Below are 25248 nucleotides of genomic sequence, written 5' to 3' on the forward strand. Positions count from 1 at the left end.
AGGTGGGTCCCCAGTGTCTTCCTGCTTCCCTGCGTCCCTGACCCTAAGGTCCCTGCCAGGTCTGGGTGGGTCCAGTTCGGCCTTCAGGAGGGTGGAGAAGGGGTTCTGCCCAGTGAGAAGTGACCCCAGGGCCAGGGTCTGGCCTTGCTCCCCCTAAGGCAGGGCTCAGGGCCTGTGGTGCTAGGCCTACTAGAAGAGCTGGTGCCCAGGGCCTGGCGTTATGGGGCCCCCATCCAAGGACATCTGTTCCAGGCCAGGGGACAAGGGGGAAGAACCCGGGCATGAATCAGAGACCTGGGTTATAGTCTCCATGAGGATGCTAAAGTGCTGTGTGACCTTGGCCAAGTCCCTACCCCTTTCTGGGCCTCTGTTTCCCATCTGTGAGCAAAGCCAGGACTGATGCATTTCTTGGGTCACATCCATTGGGATGTTCCTGGAATTTGAATCTTCTGAGTCCTTGTCAGATGAGCTTTCTGCTTCCCTACAGGGTCATGTGCTCCTCAATGACCAGAGACAGGTATTCACAATAAAACTGTGCCTGGCGGGGCAGAGAGCATGTGTTCTGGTTTCTTGGACGTTCTGTTTAATAGAACAGCTCACTGGATTTGAGTGAGGACAGGCTATGGAGTCTGGACATCTTGGGTTCAAATCCCAGCTCTGCTTCTTGCTGGCTGTGTGAGTCCCTGCAAGTCATTTGACCCTGTTGGTCTTCCATTTACTTCCCTTCTAGAAGGGGATGCTGCTAATTATCTCAGAATGGTGCTTCTCATGCCTCCACTCTGGTGGAATCACATTTTTCACTAGCCTCCCCTGTGTCAGGCCTCGGACCATGACCTTGGGACCCCCAGGTAATCGGTTCGTTCCTGTCCCCTGCCCTCAGGTTGCTCCCGACACACACCTTAATTAAATACAGCCCTGCTCCTGCAAGGTAGGCGTGGAGGGCCCTGCCTCTCCCAGTGGCGAATGTTGCCTGCCTCCTGGTGGAGCGCCATCTGAGCACTCACCATCCTGGGCCATGTGTCCTCCTAGGACAACCAAGAACAAGTGCTTGATGGGGCTGGTTAAAGTCCCCCCACCAAGTGACCATCATAGCAGAAAGGCGGGAAGACTTTTAAGTCATGTGATCAGAGGCTTCCCAATTGGACAGTGAAGTGAGCAGAGAACCCAGGGCTCTTGGAGAACCCCGAGGAGGTCACGTCCCCCAGCCTGGGAGACCAAGGGAGGCCTCTGGGGACAAGTGACTTTACTGTTGAAGCTCAAATACAGAGGAGGTAGTCAGATGGGGGGATGCAGGGGTGAGGGTGGGGAGGAGGGGCCTCCAGGCAGAGGGAGCAGTGTAGGAAAGGCCTGGAGGTGGGCAGAGCCCAAAGCACATGGTTGGAGCCCCAACAAGGCTAGTGATGGGGTAGCACCGAGCATCAGGCAGAAGCAGGGGGCAGGGCCAGAGAGGTGGTTAGGGGTCAGAGGGTGACAGCCTGGAACAGCAAGCCAGGGGGCTTGGACATCTGTTCTGCAACAGGGGGATGATGGATTGGAAATTCGGATGGTCAGGAGTTAAAGGATTCTCCCATTGGAGAGGAGTTGGCAGCCCGAAGCCCCTTCCCATGTCAGACTTGGCCTTTCTCATCAGCAGCATTATTATTGCCACCAGGAGGCATTTATGCAATGATTAGTCCTCCCAGATCACCGAGAGAGGGGACCCGACGTTCATTCGACACCTGTTACGTGCTCAGCGCTGCCCTTTCCGCTTTCATGTTTAATTTTACAAAAGCCCTGTGAATGTGGTTTTATTGTCCCTACTTTTCAATAACAAAATGTGATTCCTAGACACAGCGATGAGCCAAAACTCCAGAAATTGATCTTGTCAGGGCTTGAACCCAGGGCTGAGTCCAGAGCGTCACTGGCCATCCCCACGCGGGGGCCTGGGGCAGTGGAGGCAGGCAAGGTCCACCTTACTCCAGGGCTCACTACATAAAGGGGGACAGGTATGCACATAATCCACAGCACACAAGGGTGTCCTGATGTTATCGATGTTATTCTCCTCCTCTAAAACCTTCTATGGCTCCCCATTGCCCACCAAAGGAAAACCAAACTTCACCTGGTGTCAAAGTCTGCCACACCCTGCACAACCCTGTTTTCTGGCCTCAGCTGTTCCAGCACTGTCCCCCCCGCCCCCGCCACCAGCAAGCACAAGTCCTCTCCTGTTGGCAGATGGCCTAGCTGTCCTCTCAGCAGGCCTCTGGCCTATGCTCTTGCCTCTACTTGGAATGCCCTTTACTGAGTGTGGGTGTGGGTGTGCTTGTGAAATGAAGCACCGCCCCCCGCCCCTCACCGTGCCCCAGCTCCTGATGCTCTCCGTCTCAGAGCACCATAGCCCTGCATATGTACTCACTCTCTCAGGGCCTTTGGACCTCGGACCCTTACACCAGCAGGTCATTACCCTCCTCCGAGGCGAGGGTGGTCCTTAGGAAGAGCCCTTGCCCGGCCCAGGGACTTGACTTGGAGCCTAGGCGGAGGCGTCCTGTCCTGGGTCCTTCACTGCTGGCTCTCCCACAGGGCTCAGGCATGCTCTTTTCTGGGCTTTGACATTTCAAAACCAGTTTCGCAATAAGAAAGAAAACCTTTCGCTCTTGCCATCTGGTGAAGGGAGCAGCTAGGGACTTTTCCACCTCTCCAATCCATGGGACCCCTCTCTGGGGCCTGGGGGTCTCCCTTGTGGGCGCCCCCCGCCCCACCAGCTCAGTGATGTGCGTTCCTGGTAATTGTTTGCTAGAGCAGCCAGGACGTGAGTTCCAATCCAGCTGGGATGCCTCATAGCTGTGTGGCCAGGAGCAAGTCCTGCGCCCTCCTGCAAAGTGCGGGAAGAGCCCTCTCCCCCCTTGTGCAGCTCAAGGACCCTCAGGGTAGTGGAAGCCTTCTGGGAAGGGAGACTGGAGAGAGTGTTGCTCTGGGAAATAGGGCTCTGGCAGGCTGGGGTTCGAATCCCCGCGTGGCCGTGGCGCCTCGGGAGAGTTTCTGGAGCACCTGGAGCTTCAGCTTGTTGGGCTGGAGGTGGGCGTGGAGGTAGCCACCCGGCGGGAGGGACGGAACGTGGAGGCGAATGACTTACTGGGGCCCTTGGCCAACTGCAGGCCCCCCTGGCAGAGCTGGCCCAGTGGCTGGGGTGGTTTCTCGTGGTTTCGATGCAGGGATAGGTGCATGCCACCCTCCCCGCCTGTGCCCGAGTCTCCAGGAGCTGGTCCCCCAGGTCCCAGCACCTCATCTCTTTGCCCTCTGGTTCCCAGCCTCCGTGGCCCTGCACTCGGGGCCTTGCCTCCGCCCGGCTGCTTCCTAGCTGGCTTCCAGGCGCCCCCTCTGTGGTCCGAGACAGGCTGCATTTCCTAGGACTTGGCTTCCAAGTGCCGGACACATCGTGCTTCTCTGCCTCTGCTCAAGCCCCCGTCGCAGATGCTGCCACGTCGCTGAGAGTTGGTGCCAGCGCCACCTCCTCACAAAGCCTCCCTGGGTTTCCCCACATTCCTCCTTGGGGCTCCAATCATTACTTTGCGGTGTCTGTGGCCCGTTTGCAGTCCTCTGTGCTCTCGGCTGCAGACCCCACCACAGCCTGCAAGCGCCAGGCCTTACTTGTTCATCCTGGACCCCAGGGCCCAACACAGTCCCCAGCAGAGTACTGAGAATAGTACCCCGTATGGTACCTAGCATTGTACCCAGAATAGTACAGCACAGTACCCAGCACTGTGCTCAATTCCACACCCTGCATAGTACTGAGCATAGTACCCAGCACGGTGCCCAACTCAGTACCATAGTACTCAACACACTGTCCAGCATAGTACCCACTACAGTGCACAGCATAATACCCAGCACAGTACTGCACATAGTACTCAGCACAGTACTGAGCATACACCCAGCACGGTGCCCAGCTCAATACCAAACATAGTACTCAACACAGTGCCCAGCACAATGCCCAGTATAGTACCCAGCACAGTGCCCAACTCAGTACCCAGCACAGTACTGCACATAGTGCCCAGCATAGTACTGAGCATAGTGCCCAGCATAGTACTGAGCATAGTACCCAGCACAGTTCCTGCCTCATCTTGGCTGCACTGGGGAAAGCTCTGACTAACCCCATTCCTCCAGCCTTCCTGATTTAGTTGTTCTTCTCTCCCCTGCGGTTTTCCCTCCATCCAACCCCCACCTGAATGTGGCCCTCACTGGCTCCTTCCAAGCAGGATCATTCTGTGGCTGCAGGTCAAGTACCCCTTCCCAGCTGGCTAGTCCCTCTTGCCAAGCACTCCTGGATCTTGCCCTCCATCAGCTATAAAAGAACCTCGCACAGCGAGAGAGCGTAATCATGACAGCAGTGAAGAAAAGTGGAATTTTCTTCTTAAAAGCTTAGGCCCAGCCTCCTGGCCCCAGGCCGACAGCGAATATCCCATTGGTTGGTATTTTGGTTTGGGGGCAGAGGTTTCTGCTTTGGGCCAGGAGGGGCTTGGTGTTCTGTCCGCCTTTGGGCCTGGCCCTCCTCTCTTTGGTAGGGAAGCCACAGACTCACTCCCCTGCAAAGGGTAGTGGATCAGGGGGTCTGCCATGTCCCCTCTATCCAGCCTGCACCTGTCTGAGCAGGGGAGGCAGGAAAGCAAAGGGCCAGAGGCCTAGAGGAGGTCACACAGTCAGGACACTAGGCTGTGGGAAAAGGGCCGTTGTCCTCAAGGGGACTTTCCAGGCCTGGCTGGTTTGCTGTCTCTGGGGGTGACGGAGAGACTGAGCTCAGCGTCTTCCCCCACAGCTGTTGGCTCCCTGGGTTTATGGAGCTAGATTCTGACGGAGCCTCATTTGGGCAGCAGGTATGAGAAGACCGCTCCAACCGCTGCAGAGAACTGTCCCCCAAAGCTCCAGGTTTCTGTGGGTTCCCAGTGCCCTCTTCTATAAAACTGTGGTTACCGTGGCACCTCTCTTGTGAGCTTGGGGTGTGCACGTTCTGTCTACTCCTCGACGCCGGGGGTCAGAAATCTCAGGTCCTTCATCAGATTAAAGCTCATGGGATGGTAAGAAATCCCGAGCCTCACTGTGGGACCCCTGCTCCTGAGTGATGTGAAATGTTCTGTGCAGGGGGTGGGTAGTCTTGCTCGGCCAGAACATTCCGCAGGGGCCCTTGGATCTTTGGTCCACGCTAATCACTAGAGTATCTTTGTCTTCCACATCACTCCCTGCTGCCGAGCGGGACTCGGTGTCTCTGTTGGGTTCTTGCTGCAGCCATGACCCTCTGGGGCCCTGCTCTCTCCCACTGCTTGGCCGGGCCCAAAAGGAAACAAAACCTCTCTCCCCATCTTGGGGTAGCTCCCTGCGCTCCACTCTCCCCGTCCCCCCACCCCCACACTCATCGACCACAGAGACAGCCTGTGGAAGGAGCTTGTTTAATGTCTCTCTTTGATAACATAGGGAGGAGGGGAAGCCCCTCTCTATCATCATCATCACCACCATCGTCGGTAACCATTCTCCTGTGAGGTGACAAGGATTGGCACCACCGCCCATTTGCACATGTTGGAAAAGGATCTACATCGTAGCTCAACCGTTTGGCTCCCCCCAGCCGGTCCCGGTGCCAACCACAGAGAAGGGTCAGAGACGGCCAGCCCCCTGGGATTTCATACTGAGAAGGCTGGCTGCCAGCCCCCAGGGAGACAGGCTGGGCAACAGAGCTTGAGCTGTAAGCAAATGTGCTGTCAGTGAACAGGGATCAAAGGTGGGAAAAGACAGTACTAACAGTGGACAGTTACTTAGTGGCTGACAGTGGAACGTGGCCAGACGGTGTGCCACGGGGCTCTCCCTGCGTCAGGGAATGTGACCATGACCCTGGGTGGTGTAAGGCCCACATTTCACGGGCCCGGAGAATCTAAGTACCATGATGAAGGTCACGCAGGTAGGAAGGAGTGGCTTTGGCATTGGAATCCAGTTGTACTTTTACTGCAGAGACCACGCTTTAGTGGCCAAAGAAGTAAATAATACCAATCAATAAGGAGAAGAGCTGATGTTAATCAGAGGCGTACTAATTGCTAAACATGGTGTATTAGTCTGGGTCCTCCAAGAGGCCGGTGCCAAGATGAGATGAAAAGCTCAAGATGTTTTAGTACTGGAAGTCCTAGCCTCAGCATCAGACAACAAAAAGAAACAAAAGGCGCCAAATTGGCAAAGAAGAAATCACTCTTTCACTCTTTGCAGATGACATGATACTCTATGTAGAAAACCCAAAAGCCTCCAGCAAAAAAATTGCTAGAACTGCTATAGGAATTCAGCAAAGTTGCAAGATATAAAATCAATGCACAGAAGTCGGTTGCATTTCTATATACTAACAATGAAGCAGAAGAAAGAGAAATCAAGGAATTGATCCCATTTATATGCATTGCACCAAATTATATGGATCCCATTACATGCAATGCACCAAAAACCATAAGATACCTAGGAATAAGCCTAACCAAAGAGGTAAAGGATGTGTAGTCTAAAAACCTATAGAACACTTATGAAAGAAATTGAGGAAGACACAAAGAAATAGAAAAACATTCCATGCTCATGGGTTGGAAGAATAAATATTGTTAAAATGTCGATGCTACCAAGGCAATCCCTATCAAAATACCATCATCATTTTTTCACAGAGCTGGAACAAACAATCCTAAAAGGTGTATGGGACAAGAAAAGACCCCAAATAGCCAGAGGAATGTTGAAAAAGAAAAGCAAAGCCGGCGGCATCACAATTCCGGACTTCCAGCTCTATTACAAAGCTGTAATCATGAAGACAGCATGGTACTGGCACAAAAACAGACACATAGATCAATGGAACAGAACAGAGAGCCTGGAAATGGACCCTCAACTCTATGGTCAACTAATCTTCGACAAAGCAGGAAAGAATGTCCAATGGAAGAAAGACAGTCTCTTCAATAAATGGTGCTGGGAAAATTGGACAGCCACATGCAGAAGAATGAAACTGGACCATTTCCTTACACCACATACAAAAACAGACTCAAAATGGATGAAAGACCTAAATGTGAGACAGGAATCCATCAAAATCCTAAAGGAGAACACAGGCAGCAACCTCTTCGACCTCAGCCGCTCAACTTCTTGCCAGACACGTCTCCAGAGGCAAGAGAAACAAAGGCAGAACTGAACTATTGGGACTTCATCAAGATAAAAATCTTCTGCACAGCAAAGGAAACAGTCAACAAGACTAAAAGACAACCTACAGAATAAGAGAAGATATTTGCAAATGTCTTATCAGATAAAGGGCTGGTATCCAAAATCTAAAAGAACTTATCAAACTCAGCACCCAAAAAAACAGAAAATCCAGTGAAGAAATGGGCAGAAGACATGCCCAGACACTTCTCCAAAGAAGACATACAAACGGCCAACAGACACATGAAAAAATGCTCAACATCACTTGGCATCAGGGAAATACAAATCAAAACCACAGTGAGATACCACCTCAAACCTGTCAGAATGGCTAAAATGAGCAAGTCAGGAAACGACACATGTTGGCAGGGATGCAGAGAAAGGGGAAGCCTCTTACACTGTTGGTGGGAATGCAAGCTGGTGCAGCCACTCTGGAAAACAGTATGGAGGTTCCTCAAAAAGTCAAAAATAGAGCTACCCTATGACCCAGCAATTGCACTACTGGGTATTTACCCCAAAGATACAAATGTAGTGATCAGAAGGGGTACGTACACCCCAATGTTTATAGCAGCAATGTCCACAATAGCCGAACTATGGAAAGAGCCCAGTGTCCATCGACAGATGAATGGATAAAGAAGATGTGGTATATATATACAATGGACTATTACTCAGCCATCAGAAAAATGAAATCTTGCCATTTGCAACAACGTGGATGGAACTAGAGGGTATTATGCTAAGCGAAATAAGTCAATCAGAGAAAGGCAATTATCATATGATCTCACTCATATGTGGAATTTAAGAAACAAAACAGGTGAACATAGGGGAAGGGAAGGAAAAATAAAATAAGAAGAAAACAGAGGGAGACAAACCATGAGCGACTCTTAATCATAGGAAACAAACTGAGGGTTGCGGGAGGGGAGGTGGGTGGGGGGATGGGGTAACCGGCTGATGGGCATTAAGGAGGGCACGTGATGCAATGAGCACTAGGTGTTATATGCAACTGATGAATCACTAAACTCCACCTTTGAAACTAATAATACACTATATGTTCCTTAAGTTGAATTTAACTTAAAAAAATTTTTTAAAAAAAATCTCAAGGTGTTTGATAGGGAAACGTCTATGAGAGAAAATGATTTGGGAGCCCCATGAGGCTGGGGGGTTGAGGTCAATCTGATACAGGTCCGACCCCCCAGTCTAGGAGATCAGGGAGTGTCTGGGACTGGGGTTGGTTCTAAGGGAGTCTGGCCAGGCCGTGGAGCCTCCTGGACCAGTCACCCATCAGAGGAGCCCAAAAGCCCATAGGAACAGGTCTGCCTTGGTGTTTCTGCTTGGTCACTGGAGGGAGCAGCCGAGGGGCCCTGGGTCAAGCCCTCTCCCGTCAGTAGACCTGCGAGGCAGATTCTCACAGCCCCACACACCGTGACGTGCACCTTGCATTTTCTCATTTCATACTGAAAAAAAAAAAAAATCTGGGAGCTAGGTACTGTGAATGATCCCATTTTACAAATGAGAAAACCAAGTCCAGGGTGCCAGGCTGCTAATAATGCAACCTGTCTGAGTTCACAGAGCTGGAAGTGGCCAAGTAGGGAAGGGAAGGAAGTTACATCATCAGCTCTGTGGTGGTGCGCTCGTCTCCGAGGCCCCCTGCTTCCAACCTCAGGGCCGTTAGCTGGCTGCCCACAGTCACGAGAGAAGGATGCAGGGGCCCCGATGAGAACCCCAGCCCCTCTGGCCTCCAAGTCCTGGCTCTTGCCAACATGCCACTGTCTTGCCAAGGCTCTGCCCGCTTGTGTTTTGTCTGACCCCTGGAAACTGGCTTTTGTGTCCACGACAGAAACTATGCCAGCTAGAGCCGGAGGGGCGCGTGAAGGTGGACCTGGTGCTGCGGGTGGCCGAAACCCTCCTGGCGTGTTGCCGTGAGGACCAGAAGCCCGAGATCCTGGCCCAGCTGAAGGACATCAAAGCCCAATGGGAGGAGACGGTCACCTACATGACTCACTGTCACAGGTAGGGTGGCTGGGGACCCTGGCAGGCCTTTGCAGCTGCTGGGGACCCTCCTTGGCCGCCACCACACTGTCCTGGGGCCTCCGCCCAAGGGACATTTCTCCAGTCCTGGGATCGCCGGGAACAGGATGTTCTCTTGGGATTTTGGCCAGCGCCGCCTGCCTCTTTCTAATTATTATCAAGCTTAATGATGATAATAGGCAGTGGGAGCCCCCTCGTGTTTTGCCAACAATTAGTTCTTAGTAACTTGCCATGTGTTCGTCCTCCAGCAGAATGGCAGAGTGGCTCTGGAGTGAAAATTGCCTTGCCAGCAATTCAGCCTAGATCTCTGCCTAGACCTGGGAGCCAAGGAGGGATGGGGGTTAGACAGACCTGAGATTGCCCCTTGCTGTGCTGGCTACTTGCTGTGCGATCTTGGGAAAGTTACTTGACCTCTCTGAGCGCCAGGCTCCTCATCTGGATAAGGGGTGTCATCAAGTGTTCCTTGAAGGTGGTCGAGAAGATGGAAGAGGATAACAAATGTCAAGGGCAAGGCACAGTAGGCCCTCAGTACACAGGAGCCGCCAGCATCCCCTTCATCTTTATGAAACCAGAATGTTGAGGGCTGGGGTGACTTGGCCCAGTGGTGTCTGCTAGAATTCCAAAGTGGTTTGATGTGGGCTGGATAGGCAGGGCCATCTCCATGTTACAGACGGGGAAACTGAGGTGGGCGAGGAGGCAGGGAGAGGCAGCGAGCTCATGGCACCTCTGGAACCCACACACAGGCCCCCAGCCTTCTGCCCCTCTGAGCCGGGGACAAGCCCCCAGATACTCCTGCGCTCTGGACACTATTAGACACGGGGGATCATGGCCCCATGCTCTCTGTCTGCAGCCGCATCGAGTGGGTGTGGCTACACTGGAGCGAGTACCTGCTGGCTCGAGATGAGTTCTACCGCTGGTTCCAGAAGATGATGGTGGTGCTGGAGGCCCCCGTGGAGCTGCAGGTGGGCCTGAAGGAGAAGCAGTGGCAGCTGAGCCACGCCCAGGTGCTGCTGCACAACGTGGGCAACCAGGCCGTGCTCCTGGACCGGCTGCTGGAGGAGGCGGCCTCCCTGTTCAACAGGATCGGAGACCCCAGTGTGGATGAAGATGCCCAGAAGAAGATGAAGGCCGAGTACAGTGCGGTGAAGGCCAAAGCCCAGGTGCGTGAGGTGGGGTGGGCTCTAGCTTCGCCCCTGCATCCAGTTATCCGCCACTGTTTACCCATGCAGCTACACGTTCGCTCCCTAAACATCTACCCCCGCCCCGTACTCGCCATCTACTGTTCATCCACCCAATACCCAGTCACCCACCGGCCACCACCATGCATCCACCTGCTCGCCCTCCTACCCACTCCCCATCTGTCTCCCCACTGAACTACCCAATCTGCCATTCGCTATCCCCCCACCCACTACCCATCCCCATACCCCCCAACCATCTCTCTGTACCCACCCTCCCAGCCATCTGTTACTCATCCAGCCATCTCCCATCAGCCTAACCAAGCTCGTATTCACCCACTGTCCATGCACTCGCCCACCCTCCCCCTCACTACCACACATCTGCCTTCCATCTACTCACCCACCCACCCCTCCGCCTTCACCCACCCGTCAGCCTATATGGTGTACCATCCATACACCTGGTGCCGCCTAGTGCTGAGTACACATGTGGTGCTTAGCACGTGTGCACTGACTGATGGTGTGATGCTCGCCTTTGCCCAGCTTCTCTCCTCTTCCCCCACCCCTCCTTCCCTTCTACCACCCTCCAGCCCTTCCTTCTCTGCTCGATTTTGACCTTCCCCCAATCCTTCTGCCCATTCTTTGTCCCCATACCCACACCTCATTATATCCTTGACTATTTTTTTTACAGATCTTATTTATTTATTTAGTTAGTTAGTTATTGGAAGTGTGCAAGCAGGAGGAGGGGCAGAGGGAGAGGAAGAGAGAGAATCTCAAGCAGACTTCCCTCTGAGCACGGAGTCCAACGGGCCCATATATCTTTGATTTTTAACCAGTCCGTTGAGTTATCAATTTCCATTACGAGTATTTTTTAAAGAAATTCTAATTTTTCTTTTTTTAATTACCTCCATTGTTCTTTCTCTCATTGTATAAATTTTGCCCTCCTTCCAGATAGGGGCTCCATCTGTAAGCATTCTAAGTATACATAGTTTGCAATCTCCATCAGATTGTTCAGGTAGCTGAAGTCCAGAGCCTGACCTGACGTCCACTGGGTCTCCTGATGGGATGAATGATTTCCTTGGGGCCTTTGTAGTTTTGAGCTTGAGCTTGTGCCGAGCAGGACTATCTGTAGATCTCTGTGGCTGGGGCCTGACCCTCCAAGTGGCCTGTGTTTGCTTCAGCCAGGCTTCCCCAGGAATTCACCTTCATGAGTCCTCTGTTCATATCAGTGTGTTCGCTGGGGAGTTCCTGTTTCTAAACTTGAACCCCAAGCCAAAATTCTGTGAGAGGCCCCTGGCTCTGTACTCTGAAAGGTGATTGTTTTTCTCATTTGTTTTGGTTTTATTTTTATCCCAGAGCCCAAGCTGAAACCCAGACTTCTTTCTTGTGTTTTGCATATGGGGAGATTTTTCTAGTTCTCCCTTAAGGGTTCTGACATTTGGCATTGCCTCCTCTGGGCCCAAAGTCTTACTTCCTCCACGAGCCTGAGCACTAAACCCAGGAAAACCTCAAGCACACCTGTGAGTTTAGCAATCTCTAATCTTTGCTTGTGGTCCACTCCATGTCTCTTCCCTTGGTGTGTGCACACACAGGCCTACGTTTAAACAACGCTTGTTAAATTTTGTGCAGTAGTTTTGGCTGTCGGTCGTGGAAGGGTATTCAGGCTTTCTAGCCCACCATATTGCTGGGTCCTTCCTGATTACAGTTTAAGGGCAACAGGCCTATAACAAACAGGGATCCTGGAATGCACTAACAAGAACAGGACTGAGGTCCCTGATTGCTTGGGAAGGGACCTGGGTTCAAGCCAGGCTCTGCTGCTTCCCAGCTGCATGGCCTCGGGGCAGCTCGCCCTACCTGCAACCAGGCTGAGGACTGAATGAGTTCACAAGTGAGCCCTTTGAAAACTGCCAGATGGCCTCCCAGTAGAAATTTACCTCTACCCTCAATAGCAATGAGAATAAATAGCAACCACCATGGAGCTTGAGACACAGCAGGTGCCCGGAGCTGTTTGTTGAATGAATGAGAGCCCCGCCCTTCAGCTTGGCGGCGCACAGTTCCCAAGGCCCGGAGGGAAGGGACAGGAGGTTGTGGGGCAGCTATGTCCGGGCCAGAATGGAGGGGCAACGTGGGTAGGGAGCCTGGCTCTCATATGTATAGCCAGTTGGCCCTCCCCAAGTCCTGAGTGGTGGCAAGGATCATGATTCTCCAGGTCTGCCCCTGGGGCCCAGGCAGAGAAGGTGCCTGCCCCCGTGGCCTCCTTGTTGTGACTTTATAGGAAACAGGTGCTCCTGTCAATCAGCAGAGAGCCTTTGCAGCATGCAGAGGACAGGAAATGGAAAGTAGTTAGGCTTGTGGGTGTGTGTGCGTGCGCATGTGTGGAGGGGGCGTGCCGGGGGCCCCTCGTGAGCACCAGTCCTGGCCCACGTGGGGAAATGATCACCTCAGAGATCCTCAAGGTCCCTCCGGGGGACCCTGCCCTCACTGGATCCAAAAGCTCATAAAGCACGATTCTTCTTGGCGGCGTCTATCTTTTCTAAGTCTCTTCGTGTCTTTGGGCTCATTTGGTCCTCCCAGCCTTCTCGTATGGTAGATAGAGCAGGTTTGACTGGGCCCATTTTGCAGACTTAAACATCTAAGTGGCAGGCCCCACTGTCCCACTAGGAAGACTCAGAAGGTTCTAGGCGACGCTCGGGGTAAGCTCTACCCTCAGCAGTGCCTCAGGTCCTGGCCCCGTGCCCATCAGGGAGGGTCACGCTGAGAAAGTGGAAGGCAGCAGTGAGTGGGAGGTTTAGAGCCCCTGGAGGAGGGAGCACTGTGCTTCCTGGGGTTCCCAGGAGGCAGAGACCAGCTAGCAGGTCTGCGGGGCAGGAGCGTGGGGGTGCCCGTGTTTGCAGGGTGACCTGATCCTGCGTGGAGAAGTAAATTCAGTTTGGCTTTTCCAGCTGTTGGCTGAAGCTCACAGACACTGGATTTTCTCTTCCTGGCCACCAGAGCCTTGGGAGCTCTGTTCTTACTCATGGGGGGCCCTGTCAGCCCGTGGACGGGGAGGGGCTGGTGAGCCATGGAGCTGCTGCTTGTCTCCCCCAGACTGGGCCATAGCAGACCAGAGGTGCCGGCTAGGGAGGGGCCGGGGCAGGCCCCTACGAGCCCTCTGAAGTCATATGCAAACCTGTATGAGTGCCTTTTGCTGGGGAGAAAAACTACAGCTTCCTTCAGATTCTAGAGGGGGGCATGAGCTTCCAAAGACAGAATTTACTGAGCAAATCAAACTTTGGCGCTGTTCTTAGTAAGAGATTTAACGTCCAACCCCAAGGTCCTCATTAGTGAAATGGGATATAGCCCCCCAACACACACCAACCCCCCGGGACACAGCCCAGCCTTCCAGCCCTAGACAACAGGAAAATACCCGAGCTCTATCCTAAGCAAGGTGGGGAACGCTGCATGTCCTGGGGTCCCTGAAGATCCTTCGTGGTCCAGATACCTCCTGGGCACCTGCCTTGGACATTGGACAAAGGCCTCACCTTGCATGGAAGGCTTTCCCAAGGCAGATAAGAAAGCCATCCCAGGGCAGGCAGCTGAAATGCTCCTAGCCCAGGGACAGGTCAAGGGCCGTGTCAGAATCCCCAGGGACCCAGGCCTGTGCTCAGGGTGGGTCTCCGTGGCGTTGTCCTAGTCCGCTCAGGCTGCCATAACAGAACACCACAGCACAAATGTATTTCTCATGGTTTTGTAGGCTGTGAAGTCCCAAATCAAGGTATTGGCAGATTCAGCCCCTGGTGAGGGGCCTTTTCTTGGTTTGTAGATGGCTGCCTTCTTGGTCTCATGGCAGAGAGAGGGGGACAGTAAGCTTTTGCTGTCTCTTCTTATAAGGGCACCGATCCCATCCTGGGGACCCCACCCTCATGACCTCAAGTGATCCTAATCTCAATGGCCCCACCTCCAAATGCCAACACGTTGGGGGTTAGGGCTTCAACCTATGAATCGGGGGGTCACAACTCAGTCTGTAGCGGACATGCTTTGTATTAGTCCCTTGCCTTTCCCCAACGAAGAGTCCATTTCAGCATTTCTCAAGCTAGTTAGCAGGTCATAGTTTTCACCCCCTGAAAATCCATGTTTGACTTCCAATATGTTCATTAGCAAAGCCACTGGTGTAGCGGGGGACAGGAGCACAGAGGCACTGTGGGGGCCACCTCTGGACTGTGGCCTTTGCGGCCAACCCCTGGAGGGAGGTCCCAGGACTCGATCTGCCGGCCAAGCTCTGGGGTGAGCAATGGCATATTGTCAACCCCAGACCTCAAGAGTCAAGAATAGAGCAGCCTGGTTGCCAGTGGGGTCCTGCTTGTTTACTGTGAGTTTTATTTTTAATCCACCAATTACATTTTGTGAAAGGGCCAGGCGCCCAGCAGCATCCCCACCCCGCCGCCCCCGCTTCCCGAGGCGGCTCTCGAAGGGGGCGTGTCCGTCTGGCATCTGGGCCATGAATCAAAGCGGTTGGCGCAGGCTTGCAGAGGCATCAATCCACGCTGCCCTTGTTAATTGGTTGGGTTTTGACATTCCTGACAACTCTGCCTGCCACCGATGTTTTAATTGCTCAGTCTGATGAGGGAAGGTTGAGGACTCCCCCATTTGTCACCCCTGTCATCCTGCAGCGGAGCCGGCCTGGCCGAGGCTGAATTGTGCTCTGTGATCGTTCTGCCTGGCACAGAGCGGGTCTGGACGCCTGCCCCGCTCGGCCGTGCTGGGCTCCGAGCGTCTGCTCACTCTCATGGAGGCTTTTATTTACTCTGCGTTTCCCAAGCGCCAGCCAGCACCTCATTGCTCATATGCAGGGCCTCCGGCCAGCACTTTCCGGGGGAGACTTCGCTTTGCTACAACATTTATCACCATCATCGTCAACCAGGGGCCCCGCATTTATTCTCTGCTTGTTATTCCTGACCCACTTTCAGAAATGAGGCTTTCCCGGGGACAGGGGCAGCTCTGGAAGGGTTTTGATGGATGCAGACAATCCTGCGGGAAGAGGGAGCCAGCACGGGAGGCGTGATGGAGAGGGCCATGGTCTCTTGGTCCACGTTTGGAATTCAGGCAGCCGCTGTGCGCTGCTGGTGATGCTCTGAGGCTCAGTCTGTTCGTGGGAGGCTCCCAGCTCTTCACTGAAGGACTTGGTCCTGTGCCTTGGTTTCCCCATCTCTAAAATGGGGATATTTTCTCCTCCCTGTCCTGGTTGTTGCAAAGGTCTAAATGAATTAATATTCATATTTTCAGGTGTGGTGAGGACTTTCTCAAAGGGCAAGGAAGTTTTCTGAATCCACATGTCTGTCCACACTTCCCATTCGAGAACTTTTGACTCCGTTTTGGAGGGGGTCAGCGCCCTCCTGGACACAGCCGGCTCCCCGGCTAAGTAAGAGCTGAAGCCAGCAAACAAGGGCCTGTGGGCCAAATCTGCCCCATCTCCTGATTTTGTACGGCCCGCGAGCTGAAAATGGCTTTTACCTCCTTAAAGGGAGGAAAATAAAAAGCAGAATCTTTCAGGACATGTGAAAAGGATACGAAATTCACATTCCAGTGTCCACATTTGAGTTTTATGGGAATACAGCTTGCTTTACGGGTTTGCCTCTGGCAGCTTGTGAGCCACAACCTAGCACCTTAACTGGCTGCACAAGACACCACAGGGCGGATAAAGCCAGAAACACCCACTGTCTAGTCAGCCCACCTCTGGATCGGAGCCGTGATTTTGGAATTGGGCACTGGCCACTTGAAATCTTGTCTAGAAGGCCCTTCAAGAGTTACGTGACCTCCCAACATCAGCCTGGACATCTGCATAATGGGCGGGCTTGGCATCATTGGGAAAATTAAGATCGTGCTTGCCATGTTCCAGGGTTCTAGGCACATAGCGTGTGCTTATGAAAAGGAAGTCCCCTCTTTCGCTCTTCTTGGCTCTCCTTGAAAACTTCTCTCTGCTGGCCACACTCCGTGTTGATTTCTCCCTGCCTTTAGGGAAGCGTTCATTCACAGAGCCACCTTGCGCGGGGCCTGGGGAGGAAGTCAACCAGAGCCCGGTGCGTCGGGAGCCCTTGGCTCCCCCCGCGGATGACAAGGCGTGGGCAAGGCCAGGAGGAAAGCACAGGACAGAGGGAAGGCTGCTCACTGAGCCTGGGGGCAGCGGGCCAAGTTGGAGGAGGTGGGGCCTGGAGGTCAGTGTATCTGGGTGGAGCTGCTCACCTGCCCACTCCCGCTCGTGTGACGAGAGAACAGGGGACAGCAAGTGACAGGAATCAAAGGCTCACAGGTATTAGGTGCTGACTAGCTGCCCAGCGTGATTCTGGGGTTGTGTGAGCTCTGCATTTAATCCCACTGCACCCCAATGAGGTGGGGGACTGTTATTATTAACCGTAGGTACAGGTGCGGAGACTGAGGCACGAGGCAGGCCAGGGTTCAAGCTGTGGGCAGTGGGCTCCCGAGCCCAGGGTGTTGACCGCAGGGCCCTGCCCTTGACCCGTAGGCTGCAGCACTGAGATCTGGGCCTGTGGGCAGTGGGGAGCCATGGAGGGCTTTAGAGAAATGAGGCTGTGTGATCAGGGATATGTTTGAGAAACAGAGTCCCTGGGGGTGCAGGTCTTATAACCGGGACACTGCTGTTTCCCCATGACAGCCGCCCTCAGGACACCATCTTGTCCCTGAGTGGTGAGAGCGAGAGTGGGATTGTCTGCAAAGCGAGGTGATTCCAGCTCATGCTAGCAACATCACCGTACCCGTGAGGAAGTGGGGGCAGCCTGCTGCTTATTTGCATGCCCTGCAGACACGGCTGGCTCGGACCACAAATGCCATTGGCCCAGTCTTGCCTTCTGGGTTTGAATCTTGGTGCTTTCCTACCCAGGTGACCTGGGGCAAGTGCTCTCTGAGGCATCGCTCCATGCCTCAGTTTCCCCATCTGTCAAACCAGGATAATAATAATAGTGTCAGCTGATGGGGTGGGCAGGAGAGCTCAATGGGATGGTAATGCACCTCAAGTTCCTCGAGCGGTCCTGGCACCTTGGCGAGTGCTCCAGTGATCACTTTGTGTAGCAGGAGTTGTTACAATGCCCCCGTCTTGCGTGCTACCCCCAGGACATGGCAGGAAAACATGTCGTTGACAGGCCCAGTGTGGACATGCTTTGACCAAGAGTCTCTTGGTTGACTCTAATAAGGTAGAGAAGAGCATCTGGGGATGTCTGTATCTTCGGCAAAAGGACGGACAGTTGAGTGCATCACACACACACACACACACACACACAGAGGCAGGCCTTGAAGGCCAGGGGCGCTCTGGGCTGGGGACCTTCCTAGGTGGTGACTCTCCTCCCCTCCCACAGGACAGAGTGAGTCTGCTGGAGCAGATGACCCGGGAGCATGAGCATTTCCAGGCAGATGTGGATGAGTTCCAGCTGTGGCTGAAGGCGGTGGTGGAAAAGGTGAGCAGCTGCGTGGGACGGAGCTGCAGACTGTCCACCCAGCACCGTCTCTCCAAGCTGCAGGTAAACTGGGCTGTGTCTCTGTCAGAGGGGGCCACTGAGGAAACGCTTAGATATGGGGGCTCTGTGTTGTCGTTTGTTTAATAGGGTGTGCTGGGGGCCACGAGATACAAAATCCACGGCACACAGACCCCACATGAGAAGCATGGAATCTAGTGCGATATGTTTGGGGCCTCTGCTGCTTTCTGGAAATCTCTGAGCCAGCAGGGCATTTGGAAACCCAAGGCGGGGGCAGCATGGTCTGGACCAGTGGGTCTCAAATAGGGGACATTCCAGCGATGTCTGGAGATACCTTTTGGTGGTTACAGCAGGGGGTGGAGATGCTAATGGCATCTAGTGGGTGGAGGCCCGAGATGCTGCGACGCATCTTGTGATGCACAGAGCAGCCCCCACAATGGAGTGACCCCACTGCAGGTGTCAGAATGCCTCGGGTAAGGAACCCTGGTGTAGGCATCAGGCCTGCGGTGGTGAGAGGCTTGGTCCACTCTGGCCTTCCTGAATGGCTGTGACCTTGAATGAGCTTCTGATGTCCTCTGTAAAGGGAGTGTTAGTTACCGTCAGTAATTCAAGGACCACATTATAAGTTTTGCCATAGATATACAGCCCCTGTACCATTTATTTCATATTTGTACTTAAGGTGACTCTTTTTTAAAAAAACCAGTGAACAATGACCCAAAAACATCTTACATGACTAGTATGAGAATGTTCATCAGACCGTATTTGTCATAGTCCCAAACTGAAAGCAAACTCAGATTTTAATCAGCAGAGTACTGGATAAACATATCGTGGAACAGGAGATATATATGTAGATATCGATATAGATATATATGAATATATATATATATGAACAGGAGATATATATATATATATGAATACTACTCACAATAAAAAAAATAAAGTACTAATATATACAACAACATGGAAGAATCTAAAGGGCATTTTGCTGAAAGAAGCCAGTTTCCAAAGCTAATATATTCTATGATTTCAGATATGTGGAGTTCTAGAAGCTTTTGGGATATTAGAAATACTCTACATTTTGATCACAGTGTGGACTACACGGGTGTGAATATTTCTCAAAACCATCTGAACAGTAGTGCTTAGGATCTATATACTTGACTCCATGCGTTGACAGTTCAATAAAAAAGTGAAATATTTTGAAGGCACTTTCAAACAAAATAGATTTAAAGGTGTTTATATAAATTTTTTAAATTAAAAGTGGATGAATATTTTATTTGAAGGGAAAATTTACATCATTGTCATGAATGGAAAACCAGCACTCACTCCTAATTTGTAGAGAACCATAAAATAAATATAATGAAACCAAATGGGGTCACTAGGCTCTCTTTGGCTCCATACTTTTGCCAGCCGAAGGCTCCGGGCCTGAGGCTGCCTCCGTCCTCGTTAGAAAGGAAGATCAACAAACGTCAGAGAGGGTTAAAGATAGACCCAACAGAGATTTTCTCCTTGACTTAATCAAATGGCTATAAAAGACACCGGAAGGGAATTCTGTCCTCACCTTGCGAGTCAATGCTAACGAAGGCAGACAGTCCACTCCTTGGAAAGGCGCCCTGGACTCTAACCTGGGAATCAGGGATGGGTGTTTAGCATGACCTTCCCCGGGACTCGGGAAAATGCAGCAGATCTTTTCTCTCTCCCCTCATGCATTTCTCCGTCTCCGCCCCACCCCCCTGCCCCCTTTAGGACATCGCCGATGATTTTCCCCAGGGTGAGAAGTCCTTGAGGAGGCTGGAGGAACAGGCTGTGGGCATCATCCAGAACACCTCTCCTCTGGGTGCAGAGAGGATCACCGAGGGACTGGAGGACATGCGCAGAGTTCTGGAGAAGCTGTGCGTCCTCTGGAAGGAGGAGGAGGAGCGGCTGCAGGGCCTGCTCAGGTCCATGGGGGCCTGTGAGCAGCAGTGGCAGCAGCTGGAGGCCGAGCTGGGAGAGTTCAGGAAGGACCTCCAGAGGCTGGCCAAGGAGGCCCTGGAGCCCGCAGCAAAGGCGGGGACCGAGGACGAGCTGGTGGCCCGCTGGAGACTCTACTCGGTAAGCAGCGATTGGCTAAGACATGGACCGTCCAGGGGCCCTGTGTGCCTCGGGGCCTCACCACTTGGAGCTCCCTTGCCTGGGGAGGCAGGGGGCGTGAATCAAGCTAAGCCTTAAGTACACTCACTTTGGTTTCCCTGGATCTTTGGTAACCTGAGTTCCCTGGGTGTAATACGCAAGTTAGGTGTTTGTACCCATTTTCCAGATGAGGAAACTGAGGCCTGGAGAGATTTCACTCCCCCCACCCCCAACATCCCCAGGATCAAACGATGAGTCAGAGGGTAAATAAGACCAGAGGTGGATTGGCTTTGAGTTTGCCATTCCCTTGCCCAGTGGTGGGATGTGGGGTGGACTTCCTGAGCCCAGAGCCGGGAGAGTTAGGTCAGAGGGAAAGTTCTTCAGTGTAGAGATGATGGGGTTCGGGGGAGACCCAGCAGACAATGCCCATCCTGGGAGGGTGGGGTGGCTTCCCACCCAGACACAGCGTGCAGAGTGCATTCGCCTTCCTCCCACCCGTGTACACACTCAGGAGGTCTGACTTATGGACAGAGAGATTTCTAAATAAGGATTCACATCCTCCCCCACTCCTATCTTTACTTACTAACTCACTGGGTTAGCTCCACATTAGCGCCATTAGGGGAAATGTCTAAGAGAAAAACTACCCAGATCCCACCTCCAGTCTGCATTGTTGTTCTGTTTTTTCTCTTCCTTCTAATGCTTGCCCATCTGCAAAAATATTTTTGTGTGGGTAGAAACAAGGCACATAGTGTTTAGGGCTCACTGAGCCTCATAGCAGCCCAGATTCCACTGCAGCAACCACCTTTGCCCAGAGGGAACGTGCTTCCTCTTTAGGACTGTCCGCCTCAGCGCAGGTGGAGGTGGAGAGCACAGGGGTCAAGGGCGGGGGCTTTCGGGTCAGACTGCCTGGGCGCAGGTCCAGCATTCTCTCCTTGCTAACTGCGTGGTCCTGGGAGAGGTGCTTTAAACCTCAGTTGTATGCAGAACAGGAATGAACCCATGAAAGCTTAACAAGTGCTTGGCATAGCACCTGCCAAAGCCGGTTCTCAAAGAGGACAAAGTCGGGAGGGAAAGCCTAGAAAGCCCTGCCTCTGTCCCATCATGAGAGCTCCTTGCCTGCGCCCGGCTGTGTGTCAGGAAGCCTGTCCTGAGGCAGGGGGCTGATCACCTCCCTAGGACCTCTCTGCCCCACCTGGTTCCAGTGTCTTCTCAATTACAGTCAAGCTGGGACTAACCGCAATCAATGAAAGGAAGTGTGGAATTTCTGACTTTTGTTCGTAGGGGAGCATTCACACGGTTGTTGTTTGCACTTACTATGCGTTCTGTAGGAGGAAGCAGGCATACACATAGCTGACCGCCTCCAACCCAGCCCTCGGAGTGGCGGGGTGCCCTGGGACGAGGCCCACGAAACCCACCTGGTTCGGCCAGGAGCAGCCGTGGCCCAGCAGAGCAGGGGAAAGGTAGAGGGCATGTACCCCATCTTGCACCAAGAAGGAAATGTGGACTGTTCCCTCTTTTGAGAAACAGGCCTACTTCAGAGAAGGTGGTAGTGTCAGGACCCCAGGTGAAAGAGCCACGTGTTCACCTTCAAACCGACGCAGTCCGGTTATTATTTACCTGGCATGCAATGTGCTGAGTGCTGGACAAACCTCTGCCGGGGGGGGGGGGGGGGCGCACTGCCATGATCCCCTTTTATAGATGGGGAAACTGAGGCACTCATGAGTTGAAGACTTGCCTGTGGTTATGACCCTATAGGTGGAGGCAGGGATTTGAACTTGAACCTAGACAGTCTAACTCTAGAGCACATGCTTCTAACCTGCTGTAACAGCTCAGACTCCCAGCTTTAGTAAATTAGCACAGTGAGAAGCAAGGACCAGGAGCGAGGACATCGGAGCTCAGGCTGGCCGTGATGTCCTGATCTCTCGGTCCCAGTCCCGAGACCCTCCCCCACAGAGAACAGGGCCAGGGAGTGATCTGTGGCATCCCCCTGCAGACCAGGCAGGACCATTCATCGGCTTCAGGGAGACTTTTTGTGCCTGAGGTTGAAATCAGAGCGGTTTTGTGACTAACGCAGTGTCGACCACAGCTGCCTCACACGGCCCCCCTCCCGGGCATCCCAGCAATCCAGAAACTCAAGATGCCCACATCATGGGTGCAGAAGGCCAAGTGTCTCTTGTCCACAGCGTGGCCAGCCTTCCTGGGAGCGGGTGTGCGGGGCTTACTTTTGAATGGTTTGGAAACTGCGAGTTCACACACACCAGTTGTGTCTTCCTCTTCTATGAAAACTTGTACGGATTTCATTACATTTGCTTCATGATTGAATGTGGACAGATTCCGCATCCCGCTGCCCATACGGTGTTCCCTCCTGCCCCTAGCGGCTGCCTCCCATCCATCTGAGCTTGCGCCCTTGAGCTCCACGCTGGTCCCAGTTCACTTGTGGTTCTCCCAAGACTGAGGCTGGCTGGTTCACTAGTCCCTGTGAGTGGAGGATCTGGACCAAGGCTCAAGGTTGCGTGGGGGGCAGCTGGGGAGGGGCACGACTTAGGCTCCTGCTCTGTACCCAGTGCCTGGTCAAGGGGGTGGCCCCATTTTACCAATGAGGGAACAGCCCAGGGTTGCCCAGCTAGGAAGGGGTCGAGGGGGTTTCCCGGACAGCCTGTGTCATGCCAAAGCCCAGCCCTTTCCACTACCCATCTCACCTCCTACTGAGCACGGGTCCAGCAAGCGTCAAGGTCAAGGTCAAATTCCGCACTTCCTAGGACAGCAGGAAAGGGCTGTGTCTGGTGTCAGAATGCAGTCCAGCGAATGGAGTGGTTCGAGAGTGCTCAGGGGAAATATCCTCTCGGCCTGCCAATAACACGAACCAGATTCACAAAGCACCTTAGATTGTTGTTTTCCTTTAGTGCCACAGAGTCTAAGAGCCAGAGGGCCCAGCTCCCATGTCAGGTCCACTGTCTACTTGCCCTGCAACCGTCAGGAAACTCTCAGCCAGAGTTCCCTTGGGTATACAGTGGGGACACGGAGAATTACTTCCTAGGGTCTTTGCCCAGCTTCAGTGAATGGGACACCCAGAGCACTCAGCGTGGTGCAGTGTTCCCAAGATACTCGTTCTTTGTATTATTAGGTGCGGGCCCTCAGGACAACACTGAGGTCAGTGATAAAAGAAAAACCAGCTTGGTGAGAGCAAATGCCAAGGTCAGGGCACAGAGCGGGAGAGCAGGGCTGAGCTTCCAGAGACCCCAGTCCCTGCCCTGGGTGACGGGCTTCTCCCAGGCTAGCCCACTCCCACCTGCCACACTCGTCCCCCGGTCACTGACTCTCCCACGCCCCTCTGGTTTTGTCCCTGTGTCGTAGACAACGCGGACAGCGCTGGTGGCTGAAGAGCCCCGGGTGGCCCGGCTGCAGGCCCAGCTGAAGGAGCTCATCGCCCTCTCCCATAACCCGCAGCCTCTCTCCGACAGCGTGGTCGCTGCCCTCCAGGAGTTCCAGAGGTATCCGGGCTGAGGGAGGTGGGACTCGGGCTGTGCCTTGAACCTCACGCTCAAAGGGTCTTCTGACCTCATCGAAGGCCATCACACCTGGTAACTCTAACATAATTCTGGCGCCCTCAACCCCTGGCATTTTGTTCCCAGAAGGAGGACTGGACTTAGCTTTGTTCCATGCGGCGTGGCTCATTCACCGACTTCCATCCCGTCTCTGTGTAGCATCACAATGGGGAGGCGTCCACCACGTAATGGCCCAAAGGGAGGGCTCTTCAGGAGCCAAACACCACCCCGCTGCCTGCAGATGGTGCTGACTCAGCATCCGAGCCTGTCTTCAGACCAGCCTCTACCTCCGCCTCGGCCCCTGGGCTCAGGCAGAGCCGGGGCTCCGGTGGTCTAGCTCAGCAAACACCAGCAGATCGAAGATCCACCCGCGCTGGGGCTGAGCACAGTGTAAATTTGCAACCTGTAGCTATTTTTGCTCCATGAGCCTCAGAGGTGTTGTGAACACAGCGCAACTGTCCATGTATCCAGAGCACCTTGCGTCCTTCCGCCTGATACAGAGCTTCCTTCCAAATGAACTTGGGGGGCTCCCCCTTGCTGTGTGTCTATACCTCGGAGCAGGGGCCTGGATCCAGCTTCTCTTGTTGAGGTTTTATGTGCTGGCTCCCTATGACTGGAAGTTGTAGTTGAGAGATTATTTCCAAAAATTATTGAGGCCCAGGGTGATGGTCTCTTCGATTTTGCTTTAGCTCCTGCGAGGTGCCTGGGGATAGGCAGTACCAGGCTAGGGGCTCCATGATTCCTCTTCGAGGCTTGAGATTCTCTGGTCATGAGGCTGGGCTGCAAGTCTGTCTGAGAACTGGCTTACTTCCAGTGCACGTTAATCCAGAGGGGGAGACCTCTGAGGCCCCATGGCCACTCCCAGCAGCCTGTGGATGGGGGAGAGCCCACCATGGGGATAGTGTGCGCTGGGCTCCCTCGGGGTCCCGGTAGAGGCCTCAGTTCTGAACTGACCCCTCTCTCCCCCTTGCAGCATGAAGGGGAAGAGCACCAAGCTTCGCAATGCCACAGGGCTGGAGCTGTGGCAGCGTTTCCAGCGGCCTCTGCAGGATCTGCAGCTGTGGAGGGCCCTGGCCCAGAGGCTCCTGGATGTTACCGCCAGCCTGCCAGACCTGCCCTCCATTCACACCTTCCTGCCCCAGATCGAGGTAACCAGGTCCCGCCAGGAGGGCTGACCAGTGCGGGGGCGGGGGGAGGAGGAAGGCCCCCAGCCAGACATGACACTGTAGCCCGACTTCCAGGGACAGGCGTGTTCCTGGGTGCTCCAGGAATCTGGGTAGAGTTCGCTGCACCTGCCTGGCAAGTCCTGAGTTGGCACAGGAAATGTTATCAGTGACAAAGGTCATCCTCAATTCTTGGGTGGACCGCAGGACTTTGTACTGACCCTCCCACACCCTTTCCCTCCAGGATCCTCCTGCAGATGGTCCTCTGGGGGAAGCATGAGCAATTCTAAGGGAGAACATGTGAGGCCATTACCTTTACTGCATGTGTAAAGGATGCATGTGACAAGTGACAGAAGGATCATGTGACAAGTGACAGAAATTCTGACCAATGGCAGCTTAAAATCCAGAGGCTTCCAGGTGGTTCAGGGCTGGCTTCATAGCTCAGCAGTATCTTCTAGGACCCAGGCTCTTTCTAGCTCCAAGCCACATCTCCCTTCATGGCCCCAAGATGGCTGCCACCACAGCAAGCTTGCATCTTCACGTGAACAACATCTTGTTCAAGAAGGAACAGCAAGGGGGCAAAAAGGGCTTTCTCTATTCACCATTTTGAACA

The 25248-nt window shown here is 53.5% G+C and overlaps 1 protein-coding gene across 1 annotated transcript in view; it reads left to right on the forward strand.

Moving 5' to 3' along the window:
* SYNE3 (spectrin repeat containing nuclear envelope family member 3) overlaps window positions 1-25248 on the forward strand; it is a 90158-nt gene that overhangs the window by 34411 nt on the left and 30499 nt on the right. The window contains exons 3-8 of the mRNA XM_034992791.1: window positions 8993-9165; window positions 10034-10343; window positions 17702-17863; window positions 19562-19909; window positions 23282-23418; window positions 24446-24620. Coding sequence (XP_034848682.1) covers window positions 8993-9165; window positions 10034-10343; window positions 17702-17863; window positions 19562-19909; window positions 23282-23418; window positions 24446-24620 — 1305 coding nt within the window. The remainder of the gene's footprint in view (window positions 1-8992; window positions 9166-10033; window positions 10344-17701; window positions 17864-19561; window positions 19910-23281; window positions 23419-24445; window positions 24621-25248) is intronic.

Source organism: Mirounga leonina, unplaced genomic scaffold (assembly GCF_011800145.1).
Source record: "Mirounga leonina isolate KUSES-001 unplaced genomic scaffold, KU_Mleo_1.0 Mir_82, whole genome shotgun sequence".
In the NCBI taxonomy this organism is placed as follows: Eukaryota; Metazoa; Chordata; class Mammalia; order Carnivora; family Phocidae; genus Mirounga; species Mirounga leonina.